At 40.4% G+C, this 27,987-nt stretch overlaps 1 protein-coding gene across 1 annotated transcript in view; it reads left to right on the forward strand.

The window, feature by feature from the left end:
* Nucleotides 1–5,474: 5,474 nt before the first annotated feature.
* Nucleotides 5,475–27,987, forward strand: part of NALF1 (NALCN channel auxiliary factor 1) — a 495,812-nt gene continuing 473,299 nt past the window's right edge. Inside the window, exon 1 of the mRNA XM_064440597.1 lies at nucleotides 5,475–7,238. Within this exon, the coding sequence (XP_064296667.1) occupies nucleotides 6,420–7,238 (819 nt within the window). The 5' untranslated portion in view covers nucleotides 5,475–6,419. The remainder of the gene's footprint in view (nucleotides 7,239–27,987) is intronic.

Genomic DNA, 27,987 nt, shown 5'->3' on the forward strand with positions numbered 1-27,987 from the left:
GACTCAAAAGAGTTTTCTAGGATGGCATATTTTCCAAGAAAATGGAATAAAATGTGGGATAATAAGCAGGGCAACATATGTTCTTTCTAAATTCTTTCTTTCTCTCTTTTCCACAGACACAGGTGAAAACAGGGCTGCAAATACAAGTTAGTGTGCAGCATCATATCAGTACATCACAAAGAAAACCTACCTAATGTAGGCATTATAACATAAGTTTATAAAAAATATTCTAGAGTAACATGTGTAAATAGAAAATCAGACAGTGAGGTTATATCTAAAAGTATTTTCTTTTTCCTTTGAGTGAGGTGAAAGAGAGCAAACTATTTGGCTGACCAACCAAAACTTCAAGACTTTTTACATAGTGCTCACATTTTTTTATTTTATTCAAGAAAAATATTATAAAAGAGTATTTCTGAGAAAAAAAAGAACTATTCAACTATTATCTCTTTCCTACGAGGTGTATTTTGACACAAGGAAGGGCTGGACAAGGCAACCAAGCAGAAAGACAAAAAGATGTCTTCGATGTCTGTAAAAACATAATCAGGCTATAACGTTTATTAGAAGACAGCAAATGAATACAATTCGTAAGAGAGGGAAAGGAGGAAAAATATGTTAAAAGCTGTAATCTACCTTTTGGTGGTTCTTTCAATCCTTTTTCTTCCATCCTCATATGCGGAGAACCTTTATTCTTCTATTTCTTTTCTGCAAGCCTGGATTAAAAACCCATAGCAATCTTTCCCCTGATCTCAGCACGCTTGGGATCAGACCTTACTCTAATAGGCACAGACTAATTCACATGAGGCATTTATATTATCTTCTTCCTGCTGCAGTCGTGCAAAAGTTGTATTTCACTTGTTTGATGGCTTCAGTTAATGAAGAATAGCCTCAGCTCATTTCAGCTTATGCCCAAATATACCAGCTGGATGTAATATTATGACTGAGCTCTCATTATAAAGATGTTATGATAAAGATGACCTACAAATTTTTGAGAGTAATTATCAGTTCATTGTTCAATGGCTGAAAACATCAACAAACAAAAAAACATTCTCATTCTCTAACAAGAAATCTTAAGGCTACAGGGCAAACCTCTTCACGACAATTCAATCAATTTAGCACCATTAGTTTCTTCCAAGTTTGTACTACACAGCCTTTTAAAATTCAGTCTAACAAACTTTTATAATTTACTGCGTGATAATTAATCCTTTAATTTTGTAAAAAAGCTTAAAAAAACATGCCAAAGGGACAAAATTGAAGGTAATGTGGGAAGTGGGAACAAAGGAGAGAACAAGAATCTTAAAATCTGAATTAGAGCTGTTCAAACAGGGATTAGCTTCAGTGCCTGCTAACGTTAACATAAAATTTCCATTGCTTTGGGGCAATCAGGCCCAGATGCCTCACAATAATTCAGCTTTCTGAAAAAATACTGAATGGGAAGTTAAAACATTAGGAATTTGATGAGAAATAAAATGAATTCTTTAGTGTTCTTAACTTGCTTATGTCTTACAACCATCATGGTTATTACTCTTAGCAAATAGACTGAGAAAATTAAATTTTGGACTTCCTTCCCAGGTAATGGTTAAAAAAATACCCACAACTGGTTGCAGGAAGTCAAAACAAAACAAAAAAATATACAACTCTGAGGATGCTAAAGCACATACTTGACATACCATTTTTGTCTACAAAGAATGCATAGATATTCATATTGAATACAGATTGTTTAACCTGTAAAAAATCATTAATGCAAGAGGAACTAGTAAAGGGCCTGATAATGTTTGCTTGGCATTAAAAGTGCTGGCTGACACCCAATGCAAGGGGCTAACCGAGTATTTCTGTTAATAATTGTTGCAACAATTGCTCCTATCAGTAAAACCAGTAAACCCAAAAATAAAATGAAATCTACTATTTTAAAAATAGCCAGCTGCAAGATTTTACAGAAAGAAGTGCTGCTTAGCAGTTAGAAAGTACAATTTTTCTTATATAACGAATATACATTACAAAGACAAGACACAGCTCTCCAACCTGTTAAAATCATCTGAAAGGCCTATATACAGCTTTTTAGACCTTATATTTTGGTGTCAAAAAAATTCAAAGAAAAGCAAGAGACTAACGCAGGAAATTACTGTATGCTTTATATTATGCAAAAATTTAAGAACATTTACTTTGGAAGAGTAAAGACTTCTGCTGAGTGTTTATTACCATTAACATGTTAGGTCAAGAATTATTTCTGCTTGGTAAGCTAAAGTACTTTCACAAAGAAAACACATGGTATGTAAGTTAAGCAATAGCTTCCAGTCTCTTGAATGCTGTGCATGCTCATTCTGTTAGACTTTGTCCTCAGTGCTCGATAAATTAGCTGCCTTACATGTTATTAGTCAAAGATTTAAAGAACACGAGCTCTGACTGTATTGATCGAAGCACTGTATGGCAGAGCTGGTGCTGAACTACATTACTTTAAGGGGATCAGTCTGTGAAACAGCTGGTGACTCCACCAGCTGGGGAGACAGACTTCCATGAGTTACGGACAGTTGCCAAGCTTTGGAACACAAGTAATAAATATTCCCAATAGAAAGTGTCATTTCAAAGTGAAGCCAGTATTTTGCACCACTAGAGTTATTTAGGATGAATGATGAATATGGGGACATACTTCTGTAATGACATTTTTGAGGAAAGTTTGTCCCTTCCTTTTCTTCACGTTCATATAATTCATTGACCTAGTTTGAATAAAATTCTGTTATTTAGATCAGATTTGTGATAACAAAATGTTGAAGGGGCTTTGAGAGAAAGCAGCTACTCTATACACTTCAGATTCTTTCCCCCACCACATGCAATCAGCTTCTTGATTTTCAGATATGATTTTACAGCCTTCTTTTTCTCCCTTGAGCTCCAAGACCTAACACTAAGGGGCACCAGAGAACTGAACTGCATCTGTTCGGATCCATCAGGAACCAGCTGCTGCAACTAATGTTGTAAGTTATTCACCGTGCTAGGTGGAGAGGGAATGGGGCTTTGGGGGAAACATAACGGGTGAAACAACAGTTCTGCATGACACATTCTCTGTTACAGAAAACTGTCACTGGAAAAGCAAGGATGCACTCGTTTCAGGAATGCCGAATGTCTTATTACAGTTTATCGCTAGGTGTTGAAAAAGAACCCTCGCTCTGTTTTGCCAGACAAAAGTTGGGAAATGTGTGAAAACTTTGCATGACGTGAAGATGGATTTTTTTGGAGAAGCCAAGCATATCTAAAAAATGCTTGCAGATTGACTTTATTTGCTTTGGTCCTAGACAAGTGTAAACAGAGGAGCACGGGCATAGGAATTCATTCTTATATTAAGTTTCAGATAAGGTCTGCATATGAGCATTTTTCCATTACCAATTCTTAAAATTCCACTATGGAGATAAAGAACATTTCTGATTTCCCCACAGATTGCAAAATTGACTATTACCCTCTCATTTTCCCAACAGGACAACAGGTAAACAATATTTAAAAACAAAAAAATAAACCAAGCCTGTTTGCCAGGGAGGGACTCCAAAACCGACTTCCTTCACCCCGAGTTTGGCTGTCAAATAGAGAATAATTATGCAGCCAGTGCCACACATCTTAATAAAGCGCATTCTGAAAATCTCAGACCTAATATCAGGAACCTGTTGCTGTTGTTGAACGGGGTTTTTTGTGTTTTTTTTTTTTTTTTTTATCCTGAATTTCTGTTTCAGTTCCTCTATTCCACCACAAAATATATAACCAAACAAGCAAAATATAATTAAATAAATGACACTACATGTTACAGAAGTTAAGTTGTTCTGATTCCCTTTTAAAAGCTCGGTCACGGGCTTGTCCCAGAACAGAAAGGATTACAAAAATGCAGATACAGTACAGGGCCCAGTATGTCAAATCACTGCAATCAAAGCTCCAAGACCAAAATTAATAATGTAGCATTAGCAGATGGTGTGAGTTGATTGACTGTGAATTGCAAAGATGCATTCTGATTTGAGCACTGTAGACTTTTTCTTTTAATATTAGCACTTATTTCTGTGTCTTCAAGTAGTTTATCAAAATAAAATCCACAGATAACTTCTGCTCAGTGTAGAATTTGTCTCATAGATCTCTTAAGGCTAGATGAGACCATTATGATAATATGCTTTGACCCCCAGCATAACTCAGGGCATAGGACCTCGCTCAGCAATTCCTCCCTTGGGTCTGCATCTTCTGTTTGAGGTATACCATCTTCTTTTGAAAGACATGCAGCCTTGATTTATTACTCAGTGATGGAAGCTCCAGCACATTCCTTGGTAAGCCCACCCCTCAGCTAACGACAGCTGCAGTCAGAAAAGGTACAAGTTTTGTCCTCCTCTGATACGGTTTAGTTTCAGATTTCTTCCCACTACACCTTTCAAAGCTGAATTAGAGAGCTGTCAGCAATCTATGCCAGCTTATCGACCCTGGCCATGTTTGTTAGGAAATAAAGCTTTCTTCAACCAAACTATGGGGAAAAGCCACCTTTTGGAGTACATTGTACACCTCTTTCAAGGGCCATTAGCGGTTCTACATGGTCCTTTACCCCAGGATGGAGAAAGCCTCTGGAACAAGGAAATGCATGGCCTCTAAACCTTTCTCCAGTCCAACGGAGAAATTAAAAAATACATCTTGGTTATGCTTTGGCCAGACAGCATACCTGATGTCTCTAGAGGAAGACCTTGTAACGTCAGATCTTCATCTGATAATGTTCAACCTCTAGCTGGCACCTCCTCTTGTCTGGTGCGGGATCCAGGTTTTTCTGTTGCTGGTACAATAAGGAGCGTCAGCGAGCAAGCTGAAGGTAACTTAGGAGTGACCAACTGGTATGTTTATTTAAGCAAGAGACACTGCTGGTTGGGGCCAGAAGGTGGTGGCATCTCTGCTGTGGGTCTGAGGGGAGATCATCAGCGGCTCATGACCCTAGCAGGAGTGTTAAGCCTGCTCTGTCTCTCTCCCCAGGCACTGACATCTAAAAGGCGAAACACAAAGACTGGCAGTACTTACCCAGCTCACGTGCTGGACCAGGGTTTTGCAAAACTTCTCTTGGGGACACAGCTTTGGGTTTACGGGCGTCATGCTCTCCAGCTCGCTGACCGCAAGACGGGCAGCTGTGTTCAGGCATTTTACTGTGGGGCCAAAACCTGCCAGGATCCAGCGCCTGGAGTTTCATGTGCCCTTTGTGATTTGCTATGACAAGGGCAGACACGGCGACAGACCTCTCCAGCCACCATCCTGCGTGGACATGGTGTTTCTGGGCCACGAAGGGAAGGAGACCCTGAAGGAGAGAGGGCTGGAGGGCAGTCCCTTCGGTGAGACGAGTAGAAAGAGTCGCACCGAGGAAGCCCTTTGGAGGGGCCATGTGGTCCCCAGTGCCTCTCCCACCTCCTCCTCCTCCTCCTCCTCCTCCTCCTCAGGCAGGAGGAGGCAGAGTTGCCGCTGCTGCCAATGCGCCAGGATAGAGAGATCTCGGCGCGGGAGGAGATGACGCAAAAGGCAGAGCTCCCCCCAAAAAAGTGTTTCTCCAGGACGAAGATGGCGGCAACTTAGCCCAGGGGCCCAAGATGCCTGTGCCCATCGGGGGCCCCCAGCCAGGCAGTTCCGCCCCGTGCGCCCGGGGACACCGCGCCCGGCGGCAGCAGCGGCGGCAGCCGCAGCCCATTGTCACCAGCAGCGGCGGCGGCCCCGGCAGCCTCCTCCTCCTCTTCCTCTTCCTCCTCCTCCTCCTCCTCAGCATCCTCGGCAGCGCTCCGGGAGCCCTGCAGCAGCGTCTCTCCAGTTAGAGCGGAGGGGGGAGAGGAGAAAGAGGAGACGGAGACAGCGGTGCAAGCATCTGTGCCGCGGCTCGGGGCTGAGGAAGAGGAGCAGCGGCGGCGGCAGGGAGGAAGAGGAGGCGAGGAGCCCTCCCGGAGCCGTCCGTCGGCAGCGGGGGACGTGGCATGCAGCTGTCCGGGGGCAAGGCGCTTTTCTCAGGAGGGAGATGGGGAGCTGCGATCTGACCATGCCTGGGTGAGAGGGGGAAAGGACCAGCCGCGCAGCCCCGCCACCACCAACTATCACCACTACCACCACCATCTCCTCTCCCTCCTCCTCTCTCTGCGTTATTGCTCTTATCTTCTCCACGGCACTCCGCGTTGGATGGACTGGGGCTGCTTCGTGTGGTGAGACCAAGGCAGAGCCACCGGCGAAACCCAACGATCTCTCAGAGGAAGAAAAAGAAGAAGGAAAGAAGAGGGAGAAAGAGAGAGAGAGAGAGAGAGGGGGAGAGTGGAAGAGGGAGCGAGCGAGCGAGGGAAGGGAAGGCAGGCACGAAAATCCCCCCAATCTTTTAAGTCAATGCATATTGTGGTGACACTGGCAAGGAAGCCCTCACGGTGGAGTCGGCCAGGGCTGTGCGTTCCCAAAATATGACCAGGGGTGCTTGGATGTGCAGTCGGCAGTATGATGACGGCTTAAAAATCTGGTTCGCACCCCGGGAGAACGAGAAACCCTTCACGGATTCAGAGAGGGCTCAGAAATGGCGACTGTCCCTGGCATCGCTCTTGTTTTTCACAGTCCTGCTCTCTGATCACTTGTGGTTCTGCGCCGAGGCCAAATTCACGGGGACCGGAGAGAAGGAGCAGCCGCCGCCCGAGAAGCCGGAGCCGGCGGAGCCGGAGCTGCCGGCGGGCATGGGGGAGCCGGCGCCCCCCGCGCCCCGGCTCCTCGCCCCCCCCTCGCCCTCCCTCCCGCCCTCCCCCGGCAGCAGCGGCGGCGGCAGCCGCGGCGGCGGCACCAACGGCACCGAGCCCCGGCACGGCAAGGCTGCTTTCCTGGGGAACTCCACCGCCAGGCCCCCGGAGACGTGCCCCCCCCCGAGCTCCTCGTCCGGGCAGTGCTTCAGCGTGGGGGACGCGGAGGCGGTGTGCCGGCGGCGGGGGGGGCCGGGGCGGCCGCGGGGCGCGGGGCAGAGCCCGGCGCCCGGCTGGGACCTGACGGATTTTTACCTTTCCTTTTGTAATTCCTACACACTTTGGGAGTTGTTCGCCGGGTTGTCCAATCCGGACACTTTGAACTGCAGTCTGGATGTGGTGCTGAGGGGGGGAGGCTCCTGCAGCCAGTGCGTCCAGGCTTACCAGCGCTACGACCAGCACGCTCAGGAGAAATACGAAGAGTTTGAGGTTATGCTCCAGAAATATTTACAGTCGGATGAGTACTCGGTGAAATCGTGTCCTGAGGATTGTAAGGTAGGAGCCCCTGTCCCTGTGTTTGCTGTCCCTGCCCGGCGGGCTGGCGTGCCGCCCTCCTCTGTTGTGGCTGCCGTGGTCCGTGTTTTGGCTGCTTCGGTCTCCGCTCCTGGCGCCGGCGGCCGTGGATTTTAGGGTGCAGTCGGAGCCGCGGAGGATGTCGGCGGGGAGACCCCCGTTAGCGCATTGCTAAAAGGGAGGCGGGGGGGTGGGGGGGAGGGAAGACAACAAAAGAAGTGATCCTCGGTCCTCCGGGAGCGCAGCGCTGGATTTCCCCCTCCTCATGAATATGCGATTGGCTCCGGCTCGGCTGCCGGCTTCCAGCGGGCTGGGATGCGGCTCGGCGGCAGGCGGCGACGGGGGCTGCATGCCAATGAGCGGGGCCCGGGACGGCAGCCGGGGCCGCCCGACGGCGCTGCCCTGCCCGCGGGCCCGCCGGGCCGGGCCGGGGCGTTGGGCCGGGGGCCGCGGCCGGGGCCGGCGGGGCGGCTGGCGGCGGTGCCCGGGGGAGGGGCGCCTCGTCCCCGCGCGGCGGGCGGGGGGCACCGGCGGCGCCGGGTGGGTTCCGCCGGCCGCCTGGCCCGGGGCGTCGGGCAGGGGCCGCGACGGAGCGGGGAGGCTGCCGGCCGCCTCGGGAGCGGGGAGCGGGACCGTGCCTCCAGGCGCTCTGCCAAGATCCGTGGAGCTGGGAAGAACTGGAGGACGCGGGTGGGTGCCCACGGGCACCGCGGTGGCCCTCGGCTGGGGAGCGGTGGTGGAAGCATCCAGTAAGCCGCGGGTGTTCGTTGGTGCCGCCGGTGATCGCTCAGAGAGACCCGGAGGGTTTTCTTTTCCTCTGTTAGAAGGCAGGGTCCCACTTTGGCTCCGCGGAGTTGTTGTCTTCTCTCTACTCTTGCACAAGATTAGTTGGCCTAGCTCTTAAGATAGGAAAGGGTGGAAAAAAGTGGTGTCCTTGGCGCCTAAAATAATAAACTGCATGCTTCCCCGCCCTGCCCCCGTTTATTATTTGAGAGCTGGGACAGGTAAATGGTTCCTGCCCTGAAGTGGATTATCTCGACTCCCGTAGCACTACATTAACCATTCTGAACCAAATCTTGCTTTAGCAGTCAAAGACAACAGTGCATACAAATCACCGTTCTGAACAGGAGGCCTAGCAGTACCTCCGTGCCTTCTGAAATAATTTCATGGTAATGGTCCATGCCTAAAGAATCCCATTCACCACTAAGTTAGTGTAATCTACACAAAGACTGCCACAAAAATCAGTCCACAGTCCCCCCCCCGCCAAGCCGAAATACCCCGTAACCAAATTGGATAAAGTAGGAAAGTTGCTGTGTTTGTTTTTTTCATGTTAAACCTGACAAAAGTAAAGTAGTCTTATCAGTAATTTTGACTCCGCTGTTTCTAGGTTATAAACTGTGCATGCACACACTTATTGAATGTACGTTATGTACTCAGTTACTGATAATGTCAATGTATTTTATTTCCAGAGTGAATTGGCTAAGTAAAAAGCATAAACTGGATAAATAAAAAGCGTATCGAATGTAAATAGATGTCTGCTGCTCTAAGGACATCTTTGCCATGATGACAATAACTCTTGAGACTGACCTCATGCTCTGTGCTGCCAAACAATCAACATCTACTTGCTTGAAGTTATTTTTTTTGGTATCACGCTTTAGTTTGACTGAACTTCACCAAAAAGTGTGTAGTTGCTCTACAGTACATCATGGTGTAAAAGGTGATGAAAATGAAGATAATAGCCAGTGTACTCTCTAGAACAATTTCCCCTTCAGAGACTTAATAAGGAGAAATACTTTCCTAATGATGGGGAAAAGGATGTCGACATTAAAATTGTTGCATGAAACATACAAATGAACTAGATGAATGCAGTGCCAATGACCTGCAGTTCTCTGGTTCCAAGTGCCAGACAGTATTGCTCTATGTTTTGAGACTTTGGCCAACCAGTCTGTGTTAAAAATTAAGGATATTCCATGAGGAAAAAGAAAAAAAACCCGAACACCCAAACTCAACAAATCGAACTAAAGGTGCAACTCTGTGTTTTCATTTTCTTTCCGGGGAAGCTGGTGGGTGATGCAGGTCGGGAGCGCGGGGTGGCAGGGCTAGGCTGGGCTGAGATGGGCTGGGCTGGGCTGAGATGGGTTGGGCTGGGCCGGGCTGAGCTGAGCTGGGCTGGGCTAGGCTGGGCCGGCGGCCGCTGTCCAAGGTCCTGCATGGGCAGCTGAGCCCAGCCGCGGCCTTTCTGGAGAGAAGCCGCTCTCTTCCAGCCGCGCCTGACTGGGGCTTCTGGGTCCCTCTGGAGCCTTTCGGTTCTTTCTGGTGGCTTAGAGAGCCAAGCGTTTAGCAGGTCCAGCGGTCTGACAGCCGTATGTATTGATGTGCTTGTACGTGGTCTAGCCTGAAGTGTGTACAGGTGACACTAGAAACTCGTGGTGAATACCTTGTGACAATTGCAATATTTTGCTGGACTTTCTGGTGCTTTGTCATATTTTATTTACAAAACTCAGTCAGGAAATAGTTTTTTTGTGTGTGTGTGTGCAAGTAAATATTTTTGGAGAGTGGACATCTAATTCTTAGCTTAATAGAATAGAAAATTACTTGACATCTAACTATGTGTTTTAGGCACACACCATTTGATTGCTTTATGTGGTGAGCTGCTTTTTTGCTTTCTTTTAAACAAAATGCTAAAAATACTGAATTTACTCAATAATAATGTATGTAAGCACTGGCTTAATACAATGAAAGTCTTGTTAAATAATCTATTTCTATTTAAGACATCTTTAGTATTCTGGGAGGGCTGCTTCACTCACAGAAAAAGAGAGCTTTTCATCCAGTTGACCAATTATAGCTGATGACAAAATCAATAAAATTTACACTGAATAGCAGTCAACCTGAAACTTGTAATTGGGTGTTACTTCCCAGTTCCCCAACCCTCCCCACCACCATCCCCCGCCCTCCACACAGACAGTTCTCACAGTAAAGAGTGAAAATCATGGGGGTTTCTCAGTCTGGCAAGTTATACCTTTCAAGAAAGTACTATTGGTTATAAGAAATAGTACATATCAGAATACTTTTCATGTATGAATATAAACCTCAGACTTTGTATTTTCATTCTTTTATCTGAAACCAGAAGAAAATGAACTTTACTTTCAAAATATTCGCTGTTCCACTACATGTCTCCTGGTCTCTGAAGAATATTTTAAATAAATTGCTTTGTATTGCAGATGTTTGCAGTGAGGAGTTGCTTGGATTATCAGTTCATATTTAGCTATTCTACATAGTGAGTTTTGGTTTTGGTTTTGATATCTAAGTATACGCACCCATTTGTTTGAAAAGAATGTCGTTCTGTAATTAAGGTCTTACTATTAAACTTGTTATTGAGTTGTATCGGGATTTTGGAAAGATTTTTAGAAAATGCTGGGATTTTTGAATTTTAGAACTTTTGCAAAATCAGTATTTTTTTAATAGTATCAATGAACATGAATATGCATTTTATAACATTAGTATGTCAATAGACCTCGTATATTGTTTAGAAGTTCTGGGTATCAGTGTTGTCTAATTGTAAATCCATCTTCAACTTATTTCTTAAAAAATATCCTTGAAATCTGATGTCTTTATATAGTGTTCTCTTGATAGTCACATATCAGTAATGGCTAAACAATAAATATAAGGAAGACAAATATTTGAATGTATTACATATTCAACAAGATGAGATAAATAAATTGCTGTAGCTTTACTGAATCACTAACGTATCTGAGTGACTGAGAATCTCAACCTACATTTCTCTTTTCCTGTTTTAAATTTAATTTAGATTATTTTTTTTTTTAATATTTATGAAATTTTGCTTTTGCACATTATGAAGTAGGGGTTGTATTTACAGAGATTGTTCATGGCAATATCTAAAGCTTTTTTGGTTTCCAAAATGCCATTTTTATACGCAGTGTGACGCAGAACTGTATTCAAACAATTAACAGAGAACCGTATTGGCTTGACATTGGAAGACGCAGCTCCTCATAATGACTTGTCAGCTTTCTATCAGGGGAAATACTCAAGTTCTTAAGGCAGCAGGCAATCGCTCTGTGGAATAAAAGAAAATTCTGGCTACTTCTGATTAGGAACTGGGTCAAATAACTAAGTAGGACATATAAATGTAAAGGTGGTTTTGGTTTTTTTTTTGAGAGAGATAGAACTTGTGCCTTTGTGAAGAGTATCAGAGGCCAAGGCTTTCTTGGCAGAAATATTTATTAATGTTTAAACAAAACGTCAGCTATAATTTTTTGACACAGGTTCTTTAACCCAGTGAAATTTGAGAGTGTTTAAAATGTGGCCTTCCTTAGTGCTAGTTAAAATATTGAATTACGCAATTCAGGTAAGTGCATTATAATTAAAATAACAAAATAATTCAGTTTTCCTCCTAGAATATCAAAAGAGAAAAATAAAAATATACCACCTTTTTTCTATACCAACATTGCTAAAGAGCAAAATCTAGCTGACATCCTAGGTGCTCAAACACATACGCACAGAATTTTTTTTTCAGCCATTAAATATCATTTAATAACTTCTGATTTGAGGTTTATGGTGTTGGTATCTGAAATATGTAAGAAAATAGCTGAATTATAATACTACTTAGTTAAAAATATGCATATCAATAAAGGGTTTAATCATTAAATGTAGATGGTATAGTTGATAGGAATATAGAGCTGGTGCTTCTGTTAGATAATTCTTTTTATCAAAGAGCAGTGTTCAACTACTTTCATTTGAGTAAGAGGATGACTGGAAGTTATTTAAAACAATTAAAATAACATTTTTCTCATTTATCTGGAAATATCAAAGCTTATATGAATCATGATTTTTCCAAGAACTTTTTCCTAAACAGCATATGTAGTCTAATTAGGTTTTGATTTAAACTCTCAGATAAGCTGGCAGAAAAAAGCAGATGAGAAATACGAAACCCAAAGCTCAAGTGATAAAAGAACCCTTCTGTTACAAAAGGTCACATAGACCAGCATCTGCTGCAAAGTTAGATATTTCAATTGCACATCTTAATCACACAATATTTATGTTATGTGAGAGAGTGATACCTAGGCTCATCAGAAGAAACTCTTACAAATGAAACCTTCAGAAATCTGCACTGATGGTCAGCATCTAATACAAATAGGGAACGATCAACGTTAATTACTGAATGGATGCCTTTTCAGAATGTGCTAAAATGTAAATATTTATTTTAAAGTGTTATTTTACAATGAATAATATGCTGTATTAAAAAAGCCATGATACTTAAAGCTATTTTAAAAGTTTTGTTTAAAATACTGTGGAACTAATGTTACTGTATAAATTGATGTTTTCACATGCTATTTGTTCAGTTGATTTAAAAAAAAAAGAAGTTGACTTATTTTTCAAAAGTAAGGTAAATGTGTGGATGAATTTAGTATAGCTATTCTTGTAACAGTGCACTGGTGTATTAATGTAAGGAGCAACCCTGACTATGTACTAATGGACTAAAATCCTGATTAAGCAATCTGCTTCAGTCGCCTGTTTTGAGCTAGATGAATGGCACTGCACTCAGGGAAGACTATGCACATGCTTGTAGGCATTCAATTGCTTAAATGCTTTGTTGGATCAGGATCAGATCTCTTCACTCCTAAAAGTGCAAATTTCCCAGGGTGTCCTTTCCAGAAGTAAGTTCACCCCACCTAACTTTTTAGAAGTTTGCATCTAGATGGTCATCTAGATATTCATCCAATTCATAGTGTCGATGTGTGCTTCATTCCTGGTTGAGGATAAAAAGACTACAGATGACGGGCACAGACTAGTTGAAGTGAATTCCACACTTGTTCAGCAGCCGCCATCTAACACTTCATGGTATTAGTGTCACATGGCTAGGGACCTCAATTTTACTTTGTTCACTGTTTCTCTTTGCATCAGCAGTACACTTCTCATGCACCTTGCAGAGAATGCTGCAGTGTTGCTCCTTCATTTCATGTTCTTCTAGGAAAAGTAATCAAAATGCAAATTATAGTTCTATCACTTATCCTGCCTAAAAATCATTTGGTCTATACTTAGTAATTTATCACTTCAGTCTTGCACTAAGATCCATTATGTATTTAGATCTGTGAATTGCCTAAAAGGGAAAAAGTAATTTAGAAAGTGAATTTTAAAATATTATTTAAATATTATTTTTTGTTAAGTATCACCCCAGAAGATAGAAAAATGAAATCATTCACCTGGAAGAAAAATATAGATATCCAGTATGGACATCCACATCAAATATAAAAGTTCAGAGTGTCTTTGTAGTCGATGGGCATACATAGGTAATTCTAGAGTCTGTGTTGGTTCACAGTGAAGTGGGCATCTAAAATAGGTCAGATGGATTATGCCCTAAAAGTACATGTTTTCTATTCATTGTCTCTAGAGAACACATCCTGTCATTTTAGCTCAGATAAAAACACCCTCACTGTTGACCTCTAAAGTCACATTAGATGCATCTTAACAAAGTGATGTTGGTATAAAAAAGAAGTTTGGCTGAAATTGTGTTCATGTGAAAAATTTAACTGTGAGAATGTTTGCAAAATCCTGTAACTTGTGCTGTCCCACAGCAACCTAGTGAAATCACAAGCCTCTCTCACTTCTCTGATAACTATATTCTGTCACTGAAGAATGTGTGAGCTACGCAGTCAGCTTCTTAGGGATGAGAATAACAAAGGGCCTTGTATGGCATAACTATGTTTTTATCTCTTTTTTGAGAGAAGGGATGCTAAGAGCTCCTACATATTACTTTTTTTCCAGTTGTTATTTCTACTGAGAAACCATACAGTAACAATTGTAGGTCATCTTAATAGCAGTTTTTGCAGGTAAATCTGTTACAGATTATTTCTCTTATTCTCCCTTCTCTCTTTACAAGGAAGGTGTTTTCGGAGGGGGGGTGGAGGTGTCTATGTGTGTGAGAGTTCCTATACATCACACTAGGCTTCATTTTCTTCCCTTAGATCAAATCAGAGGGAACTCATGAGCCTACCCAATCTCTCTCACTCAGGAGGCATATATTCTTAGACTTTTATGCCACTTTACTAAAATAACCATACTGTACTTTTCTATGTACTTTTCACTGTACTTTTCTCTTGTCAGAACTGTAGAGCAAACATCGCTAAGTGAGAGCATGTGGTAGTTTGGTTTACTTTACAGCATCAATCAGTTAGATAAATACAAATTTAGTGAGGCACTAGAGACATATTCTGGCTCGTAGGGAGATTTTATTAATTCAAAGATAGGTTAAAAAAAATGAAAGACCAGATTTATTTTTGGATTTGTGATCTGACCTTGTTTGCAAACAGGGCAGATATATGAAAGACGTAGATTGCTCCTTTAGAGCGTGCACACTGAAGAGCTACATCCAACGAGCTCCCAGTCCACAATGACAGAGACCAGGGCGTGATGTAAGTGGCTTTGAAGTGAAGTTGATCAACACTTGATATTCTCCCACCCTTCATCTCATCTCATCTCTTTAATCCAAGCTGATTGACATATTTCAAAACCTGTGTTTGAAATAACATTGTCCTAAGGCCTGTATGGGGGAACCTAGTAGGATGCTCCGAAGCACAGGTCAAATGCAACCAAACTGTTGGGACGAATGGTGATGATAAATGTTGAACTGATAAGCTTCAGCAGTTCTATAGGAGTATCTTGGTCCTTTGAAGTGTCTTGGAGATCCTGATGGGAATATTCACCTTTCATATAGATTGATGTTGAGACATCATTCAGTGATTTCATCATTGAAAGACAACTTGCAGATTAAAAACAGTAGCAAAGGTGATCCGAACTGAAGTTACCAACAAACAATATGTTTGGGCCGGGGTTTTTAGAAATTCTGCAGCAGTTTGGAAGTCATTGTGGATGTTTTAAATTATTTCAATGAAATAAGGGGGAAACTAGCTGAGAGATTACAAATTAAAAAAAAAAAAAGTCCAAATTTTCACTTTTGTTATATGATACATTCTTATACATTTTTTTAATGTTACAATTTAGGCAAGTTCCTTAGTCAGGTATTATATTTTCAAATTTATCCATTATAAAATTTGAAAAAGAAAAAAAAAACTAATTGTATTATCTTAGTATTTTAGAACGTGCAATACGTTGCAGTCTTCAGAAGATATTTTCCAGGGAGCAAATATGATATCTAGAATGCTTTTTAAATGCATGTTTAATTCTTGCTGATCCTCTGCATGTTAGATTAGACGTTGCCCTCAAGTTGCCTGAATGCTTATGTAAATGGTATCTTGGGCCTCTCAACACCCTTTGTCTCTGTAAAACATCATAATGAAGTACCTTTATTACATTTTTAAGATACTAGCAATCTAGAACCAGAGGACATTCTTTGTGAAAGGGGAGAGGAAAAGGTGGATTGTATGTGATATTTAGAAAAATAGTTTTTCTCACTTTATTCATTCTTCAAGGAGAATAAGAGAGTTTCCAGAGTGTGTTGACTGATGATTTGCTGATCATTGCTCTACCTTGGTTAGCTTGCTGTCTGTATTTGAGGAGTTACACTCACGGGCTCTTCTCACAAAAATTAATATTCTATGAGATGTATTCATTTAGATAAATATTTGGATTTAAAGCTCTATTACTGAAGAATTTGAGCAACCTTAAATGCTTTAAAATCTATATCAACAGTTTATTACATATCTTGCAGGTTTCTGTGTGTAGTAACAGACAACTAAATATAAGACCATAAATATAAAAATATATTCGTTTATAAGTATTCTTCATGAGGAACAGTATACCAGACAGAAAATCTTTTGCTGGTGTGGAAAGTTTATTCTTAACCCATATTAGGTGATTGCTGATTTATTATGTTTACAATTCAAGAAAATATGTGTATTTTTTATTAGTATGACTTCATAATTCAAAGGGGTGTCTTTATTGTTACAGGTAAAGTTATGCTTTCAAAGGCACTCAAATGATCTCTGCTGGGGTAGATTTTTGTATTTGCACACGTGCACACTGGATTAAAAAAGAGACATTATTTGAAATAAAGCCCAGTTTGTAGAACGACAGCAAAAAATAAGAAATAAACAGTAAAATTTATTTTTAGGCAATTTTCATTGTGGAATGTATAATACAAGTATATATTTAAAAAAAAATGTACTTAAAAGTGATATGCAAATTTCCCATGAGTACTCTTACCATTGCTTTCACATATGATCTTTGTTGAAACTGTTTTTTCTGTATAGAATAGCTTTAGGATAATAAGGACATGTTATTTATTCACAGTTGCAAGTAAAAATGCTTGTGTATTCAAAGACTTACAGCTGACATTTAAAAGATCACTTCATGGTTAAATCTGGTACAGCACATCTCACTTTAAAAGTAAATTCTTTTTAAAATATGAGAAAAAGGTATCTTCGAGTTTCAATGTATAATATCAAAATATTAAAAATAAAATTATGTGTGTCAGTTATAATCTTTTATTTATTAAAAATAGCTACAAATAATCTGAAATCTATGCTTTGGCAAAGATTAAAACCTCTGGAAATTTTCAAGAGCTATACTACTGTAATATCTATTTAGAATAGTTATCAGTAGTAAATTCCTTAAAACACATTTCCGGTGGTTTTCCAGTGGGATGTGTCTCTACTGATTCCAGCCATGTTAAGGTCAGGCAAATGGTATAATCAGTGGAGAAAGATCCATATCATCAGGGCCTAAGTCACTGACCTTTTTATTATTAAGTAAAGTATTCCAAATGCATCTATTTTGGAATATTGCAGATTTCATACCCCTATAAGCACCAACCCAGTCTCTCATGTTTTCCCTTTCACACTATGCTCAAGCTCTGCTTTACAGTGAGACTGGGCAGCTTTGATAAGAAGAAAGTTTTTACAGAAGGGAGCAAATTTGGGAAGCACCCGGCGTCCGGCTCGTGGGGACGTCCCAGCACGTGCCGCCAGGGACACGGAGGCTCTGCCCGTTCGGCGGCGCAGCTGGAGCAGAGCCAGGGCAGAGGATATATGGGGATTAGATTCCATTGGCTTGAGGTTCTGCACTTAAAAAAAGAAAGCAAAACAAAAACACAGCCAAGGTCCCGTGGGATGGCTTTTAAAATTCTTCATGCATTCAGAGACGAGAGATGTTACTTGCCAGTCCCATTCTGCCGTGGAGTTAAAGTCTTCCTGTCAGTATTTCTACCTAGAACCTGCCAGAACTTGGACCAGTATTACGAAGAAGTAGGGGTTTCTGAACAAGGTACATTTGAAATATTGGCCAAATTATCTTCAAAGCCAAATGAATACTTCTTTTTTTTTTTTTTTTTTTTTCTATGCTTTCTGATATAACAGTCCTTGGGGAAATGACCCCTATTATAAGCTAAGTTTAGCTAACGAGATACAGTGTATCGCTGGAGTTCAGGAAATGAGGCTTGCTGGTTTATATCCCAATTCAGTTAGAAGTGCATTATGGTTTCTTTTGTCTCTATTTAAATCTTATAAATGTTAAAGCTGGATCTTATAAATATACATTTTTTTTGCAACCTCACTATATTAACGAAATTAAATCATTACTGTAATGATAGCTTTTCAAAATTTAGCAGCTGAGACTGATTCCTGGGATGTGACCTGAGGAAATGTACTGCAAGTCAATCTCTGTAGGACAGATGTGAATTTAAAATATTGTTTTATTTTCATTTGTAAATATAGACCACTTTAATTGGGAATCTACAATGACATAAGCCAGGACTAACTCAGTTGAAATCAATGGCTTTACTTAAATGTAATACTGCTTTGAGAGCAGGAGGCAGCACATGATATACTTTAAAACTCAAATATATGAAATCAAAGGAACAGACTTGACTCAGTGATGTGCTTTACAAACCTTGCTACAAAAGGCAATATGCACAGTGCTTTAAATGCTCATTTCCTTGTCTTTGACTGACATTACTAATTTGTTATTGTTGTCAGATTAAAGGTTTGGTTTTTTTTCCTTTGTTGTTGTACTTGGTCTTGATCCCATTCTCTTATTCTATTGATTTTTTCAGGCACACTGTAGAAAAATATTACGAGCGTAACTTGTTCAGCTATCTGGGGGAGGGGGGGGAACCTTGAAGACAACAAAGCAGAATTCGTTTGCCTTTTCCAGCCAAGAGTGTAGGTCATCCACCAGGCTTAAAAGGAGAGATGCTGATCAGTAGTATTGCTGGTTTAAATCCAGAGAAGCTGCTTTGATTGCTGTAAAGACACTCTGTATTTACGCTGGTATAAATACAGTTAGAATTTAAGCATAAGCTGAAGATTAGGTAATGGAAGTTTTCCTCTGTGGTACATTTCAACACTCACAAAAAAGGTAGTAATTTTAACAGTGACTCATCTTAAATAAAAATTATGGGTATTATACACACGTATGTATATATGTGTGATATATATATATGTCTCTGTGTGTGTGTGTGTACATGTCTTACAGGAGGTACAAAGAAATTACTGAATTAGGGTCAAGCATCTTGGAGAGGCTAGGACAGTCCTGAAGCAGAGCCCTATGGAAATCTTTGAAATGTCCTGGATTCTTTACAAAGAAGTAGTTTAGGGAGTACAGAAAAATGTAACAATTGTTTCTAAGTGGTCTTTTCCTTTTTGCAGTCACCGATTTGTTTGATTCCTGACTGATCTGGAAATGCAAATTACTTATTTTATTTCTTACATCAAGGCTTCAGAAAGGCCCCACAGTAAATGTGGAAACCACAAGCATCAGTTGCCAATGTCGTATGTGCACTAACACTGTTCTACACTGGTCTTCGCAATTCTTTTGCAGATACCCTCTGTGAATTTGGCCTGAAATTTGGATTGCTGGTTGGAACGAAACCGCCTAAAACTCCATGTATCTCTGCTACCTAATATTAATAAATTATGGAAGAAGTTACCGTAAATGTTCTCTTTGCTTAACTGAAATATTTTAGATTATTTTTGGTTTTCCATTTTTATTTACACATTACATAACAAGGTTTTTTGTTCGTTTATCTGGGTTGTTTTTTTTTAAGACCAGGATCATTTGATTGCTGTGTTTATCTGGGAGATCAGGTTTTTGTTACTGTTTTATCATCTGAGTTTTATATTCTTTCTAGGACATTTTAAAGGGCAGAATTATGTTAGCTTGTGCAATATAAGCATGAATTTCAGTGCCTTCCCAAATATTTATTTAAATCTTTTTTGAAGTTTCTGGTCTACTTGTGGCTGTTTCTTTTTCATCACAGAAGAAACAAGCCTCCCTAAATTTTGGTGTGAATGTAAATATTTGCGGTATGATTTTTTCCCCCATAGTTTTTAATACAGGCCTGATTTGAAGTGAGCTGGTATTTGGGATGTAAAAGATCTTTTCTGGTTTTATAGTTGTTTAGATCTGCAAGAGGAGGAGAAGATATGTTTTGCAGCTTGAAGGAAATATTTACATCTCAGAATTTTACCAAAATCATGACTGGCAGGGAAGATCAGGAGGTTCAGAGGGAGGAAGAAGAGATCTGTGAATATCAATAAGCTTTTTTTTGGTTATGCTAAATTTGTGGTCCTGTGTAGAGGATAGAAAACTGGACTTAAAGTATATATGAATAAGGAGATGTTTAAAATCATTTGGCTATATGTTTGAAACAGAAGCAAAAGGCTTGAAAATATTTTGTTATTTTTTTCCTGCAAGTAATGGTAATATTGGGGAACTCAAATATTACAGTAATTCAGCAATGCAGAGACCCTATAACTTGCAGTGTGCGATGAGGTGCACCTGTTATATTCCTCCAGGGGCTAGTCCTGCTTCAAATTCTTTTCTTCACTTTGTGTCTTAATAGAGTTAAAAGGCAACTATTTATTTCTTACGGAGTCTGTACACACTTGGACACGCAGCTCACAAATCTCAAGTGCTTCATCTGTGTACAGGCAGCTGCCCTGAGGCTGTGTCTCCGTTAGCATTTTAGTTCAGGTCAGGGGTGTGCTTTTGAAACAAAAATCCCACTTACTGCATCTGGATTCACATCACGGAGCAATCTGGGGGCACACAAACTGGATTGCTTTCTGCAGAAAGTAAAGGCGACGTAGTGCCCCAGAAGAGCATCCGCTGGGTTGCAGGCACTAAGGAACATCTAGTCTATAGGACCAGGGAAAGCAAAACCTATGAAACACATATAATGTGGATGCCAGGCTCTCAGCACTGTTTCAGTCTACAGAATGTGTCTATGGAGTCACGCTCCTTGTTAATATTCACATAGACATAGTTAAAGAGACTGAAATTCAGTGCTCACCTGGAGATAATTCCCAAAGTATCTCACCAATTTCTTCAGGCTTGCAGCTCAAGACCCTGAGCTGGAGCTCTGAAATGATTCACTGCACCTGGCTCTGTATAATCATGGCCCTAGTGATCATCTATTATTCTTTTTTTTTTTACTTTCCCCCTCCATCTTCTGCTGGCATGCCTATGGAGGTGATGCACAACATGGTGCAGATCTTTGCTCTGTGCCTTCCCTGCAGCTGCCAAGCCTCTGTGCAGCAGAACCGCGGCGGCTTTGCTGCATTTTGGGCTCTCTGGGCTGCCTCTCTCCTCGCTGTGGAATTCACAGTGTCTTTTCCAGCACATGGACATAAGGCTGAACAGACTTTTCCATGCCTCTTCATGGCCACTCTTGAGTTTTTAGTTTTAGAATGATGCAAAAATATCTAAGCAATCATGAAGATGAAAAATTTGTGTGGGGAGGGAGGGAAATTGGCAGAAATGGAACAAGTCTGACCTTCCTTTATAAAATACTGACCTCCTTATCTTCTGACTTATTTTCTTGATTCCTACCAGAAGAAAAAAAGATTATGGGGCAGTATTCAGTCTAGATTTTAAGTAACCAATGAACTGACAACCAGATATGCAGGAAAGCCTGAATAACTGTTTTTCATTTTTAATTATTTAATTTTCTGTATACCTGTGAAGACTTAATTTTCTTTGGATTTTTCAGCATTGAGGACAAAACTGTATTTATGTTATGGATTGATACTGATTTTGTTCACAGAGTAAAGCTTTTTTCTTCGAAATATTAAAAATGTACTGTGTAGTTCTCTAGAAAATCCAACACTAGAAGAACATTGCCTTGCTGATAGTGTGTGTGTTGTTAGTATGGGGAACTAGTACCTTTCCACTTTTTATTATTTAGGCATTTTTATTGCAATACTCCCAGTAATGACAGGTTTTCATTGCTTTTGAACCCTGAAAATTCATGCCATGTACTGAGCTGTTTTTAAGTAAGTTTACTGCACTTCTGGGAAGGAAATTAGTTCTTCTAGAGGTCATGATCAACCCTGTTCCAATAGTAGCAATCTGTGGGACTTAATGTTTTTAGCCTTTGGTAACTACCAAGAAGCCTTCTTACCTTTTCCCTAACTCAGAACTCCAGTGGGGCTAAAAAGAGGCAGGAAAAGTGATTCACTGGCTTAGTAAAAAATAGATAAAGAAATCATTTGCTGAAATTGTATCAGTGTGTGTGATTGATTGAAACATGAGGAGGAGACCTGCAGGTGACCAGCACTTACTTCATCACCAACGTATGCTACTGAGCTGACCAGGAACTGCAAGGCAGACCCACTAGCAGAGGCAGGGCATTGTCCTGCCAGGGGGAAAAGCAGTCAGTGTGGCAGGTAGCCAAAATTGCAGAGGCTTAACTTAGGTCATCGTAAGAGTGGACAGACAATGTATTCGTACAAGGCTTCAACTGGATGTTTTTCAGATAATATTGATGTTGCTTTATCCTGAAGCCTGAAGGATCTGATACTGAAGAGTCAGAAAACTGGAGAGAGTGTGTTTTTGGTAAGCGGGATATAGGAACTGACATACTATGCAGCTCAGTGATCTGCTTGGTGTCATGCCCTACCTCTGGGAATAAGCTTGGAAGGTAAAATGAATGCTACACCAGACAGAAAACTGTTTGCTAGTTTGCAAAGTTTCTTCTTAACTTGTATTAGGCAGTAGTCAATTTATCATGCTTATGATTCAAGAACATACTTTTCTATATTCTTTTCTATTAGTATAATTTCATACGTGAAGGGGTATCTTGTTAGAGATAAAATTAATTTTCAAAGGCACTTGGAGTGGTGTTCAAAATCCTAATTTTCTCTAAATGTGTGGTAAAACGACCAAAATTTCATTAAAATCTGGTTCTTGCTGTGTTTCATGTATTAGTTCTGTTGGTTCTTTGTAATAATGAAGATAGATATCTATTCTTATAGTTCATATTGAATTTTTTGCATAACTCCTATAGGTTTTTTTTTTTTCTGATATCTAGTGGCAAATTGTTGGATGAAAGTGGAGGCTAGGGTTGAAGGAGAGGATTATATTTATGTAAATTATATTACAGTGGTATAACCAAACTAGTAATCAAACCCAGAAAAAAAATTAATTTTGAATATATTGAAATACTAGTGGAGAGATTTGCTGCTTATATGCCCCTTGCACATACAGTTTTAGGGCTGTATTAACGACTACTGACTGATGAAGGCATTTAAGTGCAGTTTCTTGCATGACAGAGAAAGATTTTGTTTGTGTATTGGCAGGAATGAACGTCCCTATGTCTGATGCAATGCAAGAGTTTGCAGCTGTGACACGGTGCAATGTAGGCTTTTGCCTATGATTCTTGGCAAAAAGGACTTGTGCAACAAGTTCTCATGCACTAAGCTTTCACTATGAGCAGTTTCTCATAGACACACTTTCACATGTTAGTGTTTAACTACTTTAACACTCTGAAGCACGTTGGTACACAGCATGCTTTCTATGATGCAGTCAGGTTTGTGCTAAACACAACATTTCCTATTCATGCCCATCAGTGGACAATTTAAAATATCTTTTAGGTATAGCTATTCTTTTCCCTATATTGTTCACCACTACTTGGCAGTTTCTCTTCCCCCTCCTCAAACTCTCTACCAAACTAACCTCTGCTGATACGTTTGACTGTGGATCTTTGATATAGTAATATGCTGTACTAAGAAGGACAATTTTCTGAAAGGGGAAATGAAAGATGGGTATCCATGACAGCAGACCCGCAACTGAAAAGTGTAGTTTATAGTGTATAGAAGTTAGGAAAAAAATGAGCTGCGTGCCTGTGAAACAGAAGAGGGTAACTGCAGAGGCTGCTTGACTTTTCATTTATTGTTTGTGTTGGTTAGATTCCGGGCTGCTATACAGAACACTGTGCTTTACTGTGAAGAACTTTTATGTATAAATCCACAGAAAAATCCAAGTCCTTCATTAAGTAGTGTTACCTTTGGCCTTGGTAACATCAGATACGGAGTTCCATTTTAAATGGAAAATATAAAATATTTGTCCATTTTAAATATTCAGTTTTCAGTTTTGCTGAATTCTTCATTTGTCTTATGAAGAGAGATAAATAATTATATAAATTTACTTTATTCATGATTCACCTTTACTTACTTATTATGTCTGTTTAACCTTTTCCTTTAGAAGTGTCAGGCTTCTCCCCTAAATAAATAAATTGTAGCCTTCATAACCTCTATACCACTTTTCTTTCCTTTTCATCTTTTTCTCAGCAATGTCTCTGTTTTAGACTGTGGTTCGTCCCAGAGGAGTGTTTTCACTGATCCATGCATATCAAGAAGGCTTTTCCTCCCCTTTAGTGGTCATACTGGGTTTTTAATTCTAGATGAAGTATTTCATATTGTTCTTTCTCCGGTGCCTCTATTAGGCTTGGCAGTGCTGGATTCCATCTGCCATTGTTTCCCCTTTCACTGAGTTCTGAGCGACCCTAAAGCTCCTTGGCCTGCTTTGGCCCTGATTAATCTAAGGCTTGTTGTGTCACTTGTAAACATTTCCATCTTATTGTTAGTCCCATTTCCAGATGATGAATAAATACATTAAACACTCTCATCCCTAGTAAGGAACCTGGGGGCACTCTGCTGTTAACCTTTAGCCACATGGAGCAGTGACCATTAATAAAGGCTTTTGTATTCTGCTTTCTGTAGTTGGTTTCTAATCAGTGACAATGCTTTACTTCTCACCCTGTGATTACTTAGTTTCTCTAATAGACTTTTGTGGGAAGCATTCTCAAAGTGCCCGTGGAAGTCCAGAAAACTTGTATCAGCCAGTGCTCTCTTATCCATTATTTATTATCATGCCAAAAGAGTTCTAACAGGTTAAGGAGACATACAAGGCATTAAGGCTTCTAACTTTAATCCAGATATTTAACAGTTTTATTTTTAACTGGTACCTCAGGTGGTGTATTTATTACTTCAGTAATATGTTTGTGGAGCTGTTTGAATTCTTCCTCAGTTTCTCTCAGTAATTACATGAAGATGAATGCTCTCCTGCGTGGTTCAGTATACAAACTAATTTCAATGTGAGACTGTATAATTGTGGATTTTCTTTAGTTAGTCTTAAGTTGCTTTGGGACCCTTGAATAAACAGCATCCCGTTCTTGGGATTCATTGATCTTTTATTTATTGATTTATTCCAGTTATTCCTGTTATGATATCTGAATTGTCAAAAGCTCTTTATCTTTACTTGAAAAGGCTGGTGTCTATTCAGTGCTCTCTGAGACAAAAAGTGATGTAAAACATAATTTGCTTTCTCTTCTATATTCTTATTTTGTCCAGTTTCTCCTCTAAGTTCTTGGGACGCTCAGCACGATCTGTCTTGCAAGAGCTGTATTTTTTATACCTAGTTATTCAATATATTCTCATTTAGCCATCCCATGTCCCTATTAAGATGTGTCTGTCACCATTTATACATCTTGAAGGCCATAAGTGTTCTGTGCCAGGTACGCTGGCAAATCCACAAATAGCTTACATGCTGCAGTCCCAAAAGTAACCAGGATATTCCTTGTTCAAAGATCCGATTGTGCTGAAATCTGATTGATTGGTTGATTGATGGATTTAAACTCTATTCCACTTGGAAGGGAGAGTAACATGTTTTTCTCAAAGAAATGGTGCGGAAGTGGAGCCTATGTGTGCTGGGTCATGCAACAGGGCCATAGCTTCAAAGGGAATAACAGGGTAAACTTATATTCTGATGAGAAATCCAGGACGAAAAAGAATCTTGGAAATTTTTCTGAGATACTGTTTCCAAGTGTCCTTTTTTTCCAAGTCTTTTCCTGTCTGGATGTGTTACAGCATCTATGCATGCACATACCTCATTTTCTGTGGTGCTGCTTTTTAAAACCACTGTAATATACATGGTTTCTGCATCTATTCCTTCAGAGAAACAAACTGCCTTTTTTTTTAAAAAAAAAAAAAAACTTTTCCCCTCCAAAAAAAGCCCCCCAGACTGGGGGGATGCCGTTCTCCACCATTTATGTAATCACCTAGCAGCTGGAGAACTCAGTTAAGATGTAGGGAATTTGCCAGTGTATGTTCAGTGCCCTCCACAGCCTGGAGATATACAAAGTCACTTGAACATAGTGAAGCAGTAGGAATAGCATCTAGTGGTAGCTGATGCATTTTAGATGAGGATTATTTAGCGATAAATTGCTCCGTCTTCAAATTTATTTGGTTTTTTTCCTCATTATTTCCAAATCTGCAGTTAGATTTTGCTGGGAACTATTTTTAAGGACTAGTGCTAGTAATAATTTTTGAAGTATTTTGATAGAAAATCTCCAATCACTTCTGTTGCATTATTTTTGATCACATACATCTCAGGTAGCTCTTTTGCCTCATACAAAATTCTTCTGCTGTTGCTGTGCAAGACCCCTCATCTTCTGAGCAAAGAAAGGTGCTTGCTTTTATGCTACAGGAAGTGTGAAGTAACTACTCAAATGCTCCAAGCTATCCCATTAATGATTTTAGGCTTCAGACAGAGCAATAGTGGAGCAGTAGCCTGTTTGAAATATTTCTCATCTGAGTATACCTACCTCAAAATATGCACTCCAGGGAATGTTTTAAACTGTTCAAGGTTACAAGGTTTGAAACTTTACCAAAGTTACATATACGCAGCAAAAGACCCAGAAGAACATTTGCCTCAGTAATGGCTTATTCTGGGTCTTCCCGCATACACAAGGGCCTATTACAAACATCAAAATATGTTCAGTGGGTACAGGGTACATCTCATTTCTCTCTAGGGATGTTTTACAGCGATAGAAGTAAGTATCCATTTTCTGTTCTACTCTCAGAAGCATCCAGGTAGGAAGTACTTAGGAGGATGCTCTCAGGAAACAGTGTCCAAGGGAAATGAAGAGAAATGACCTGGCTTTCAGAGGTGCTAAGCACTCGTATCCTGAGTTAGGATACAAATTAGGATCTAATTTCTCTCATGTGAAAAAAGTTAATGCAGGAAAAAGTGCTTTTTAATGCACACAAGACAGATCAATGTACTTGGTAGGAAATAATGTAGTCCTTTTTGAATACAGATAACTAAATTGAAGCAGAATATTAAATATTTAATCAGAATTTTTCATGTTTGTCATTGATAATTCTGGATACTTCTGTAAGATCTCCTTATTGCTGCAATCGAGAATAAAGTAGTCTATAGTAGCATTAAGGTTTTTTTTCTGTTGTGGGGTTTGGCGGGTTTTTTTATGTACAACACAAATAGATGGTTAAGACAGCCTACAAGAAAATCATTGTCTTTACTACAAGTGGCTAGTCTGAGCATGTTGCTGATCTACCAAACTTAACATTCACAGCCAGGTGCAATGCTTACCTCTCTTTATGTAAGAAAGAACATGCTGTGTATAGACTGGTAGGAGATTAGGTCTCTAGATGGAAGAGAAATCCAGACAGTGTGGTGTGCAGATCCCTTTACATGAACCTGAGCTGCTTGGCTGACTTAGTAGTAGGAATTTTGTGTGCTTACCGAAGGTCAAAACCTTTATCATAGTTTTTTTCTCAGGAACAAGCTCTATATTTTCTTCTTCCTTTCCGTAATGAGAAAAACTTATTGTCTATCTAGTTATGCTGTGTTAATGAACACTTTTACAAATGTCTTCCAAAAGACTATCACAGACAAAGGGAGCCCAAATGTTTTGAGGTAACACTTTAGTCAATAGAAACCTCACTTCTAAAATGCACCCACAGAGACTGTTTTCTTCTTCAGTAGTCACCACCATGAGAAGAATGATCGCTTGCCAAGACTACTCTCTTCCTGCAGATCCTGACCGTTTAACGACTGAGCATATACACCGTATAGAGAGAGCGAGGGCACTTTCCATACTGCCGGCTTGTGAAACAGGTGCAGTGCTAACTGCTGCCTTGTAGGTAATATGCTGTGGTTGTAGCGTTACAGGTGAGATCCTCTGGGGATACCTACATACTCCAGGGCATACATTTAGAGCTCTGTGCATCATTCCTCTGGAAAGATGTCAAATGGCTTAAAATAATCCCTTGTGGTTTCTCACCATTAAAACTTACATATTTTCCTCTGTCCAGCCTGGCTGTAAGATGTTTCCATGTACAAGCTGTTCCTGTGTGCTGGCAGTCACTAGCAGTTGAAGCAGCTCCTTGAGATCATTGGCAGTGAGAATAAAATAGCGGCAGCTCATAGCTTTGCTGGTGGCTGGCGCGAAGATCAAGCTCCAAAAGAGCTTTTTGAATGAGTGTTGGAGGAAAGGGTTAACTCACTTTTTGAGCAGAGTAACTATTTTCTGTACATAGCACCTGCTTTTCTAAGTTCTTTTCCACTAAATCAACACAATTAGCATTAAAAGTATAAGATAAGCTCTCTATGTCCAGAAGGGAAATCAGTTAGGTCTCCCTAGGGAATGGCTTTTTTGGAAAAATGCCTGCCT

This window comes from Phalacrocorax carbo, chromosome 1 (genome assembly GCF_963921805.1).
Source record: "Phalacrocorax carbo chromosome 1, bPhaCar2.1, whole genome shotgun sequence".
In the NCBI taxonomy this organism is placed as follows: Eukaryota; Metazoa; Chordata; class Aves; order Suliformes; family Phalacrocoracidae; genus Phalacrocorax; species Phalacrocorax carbo.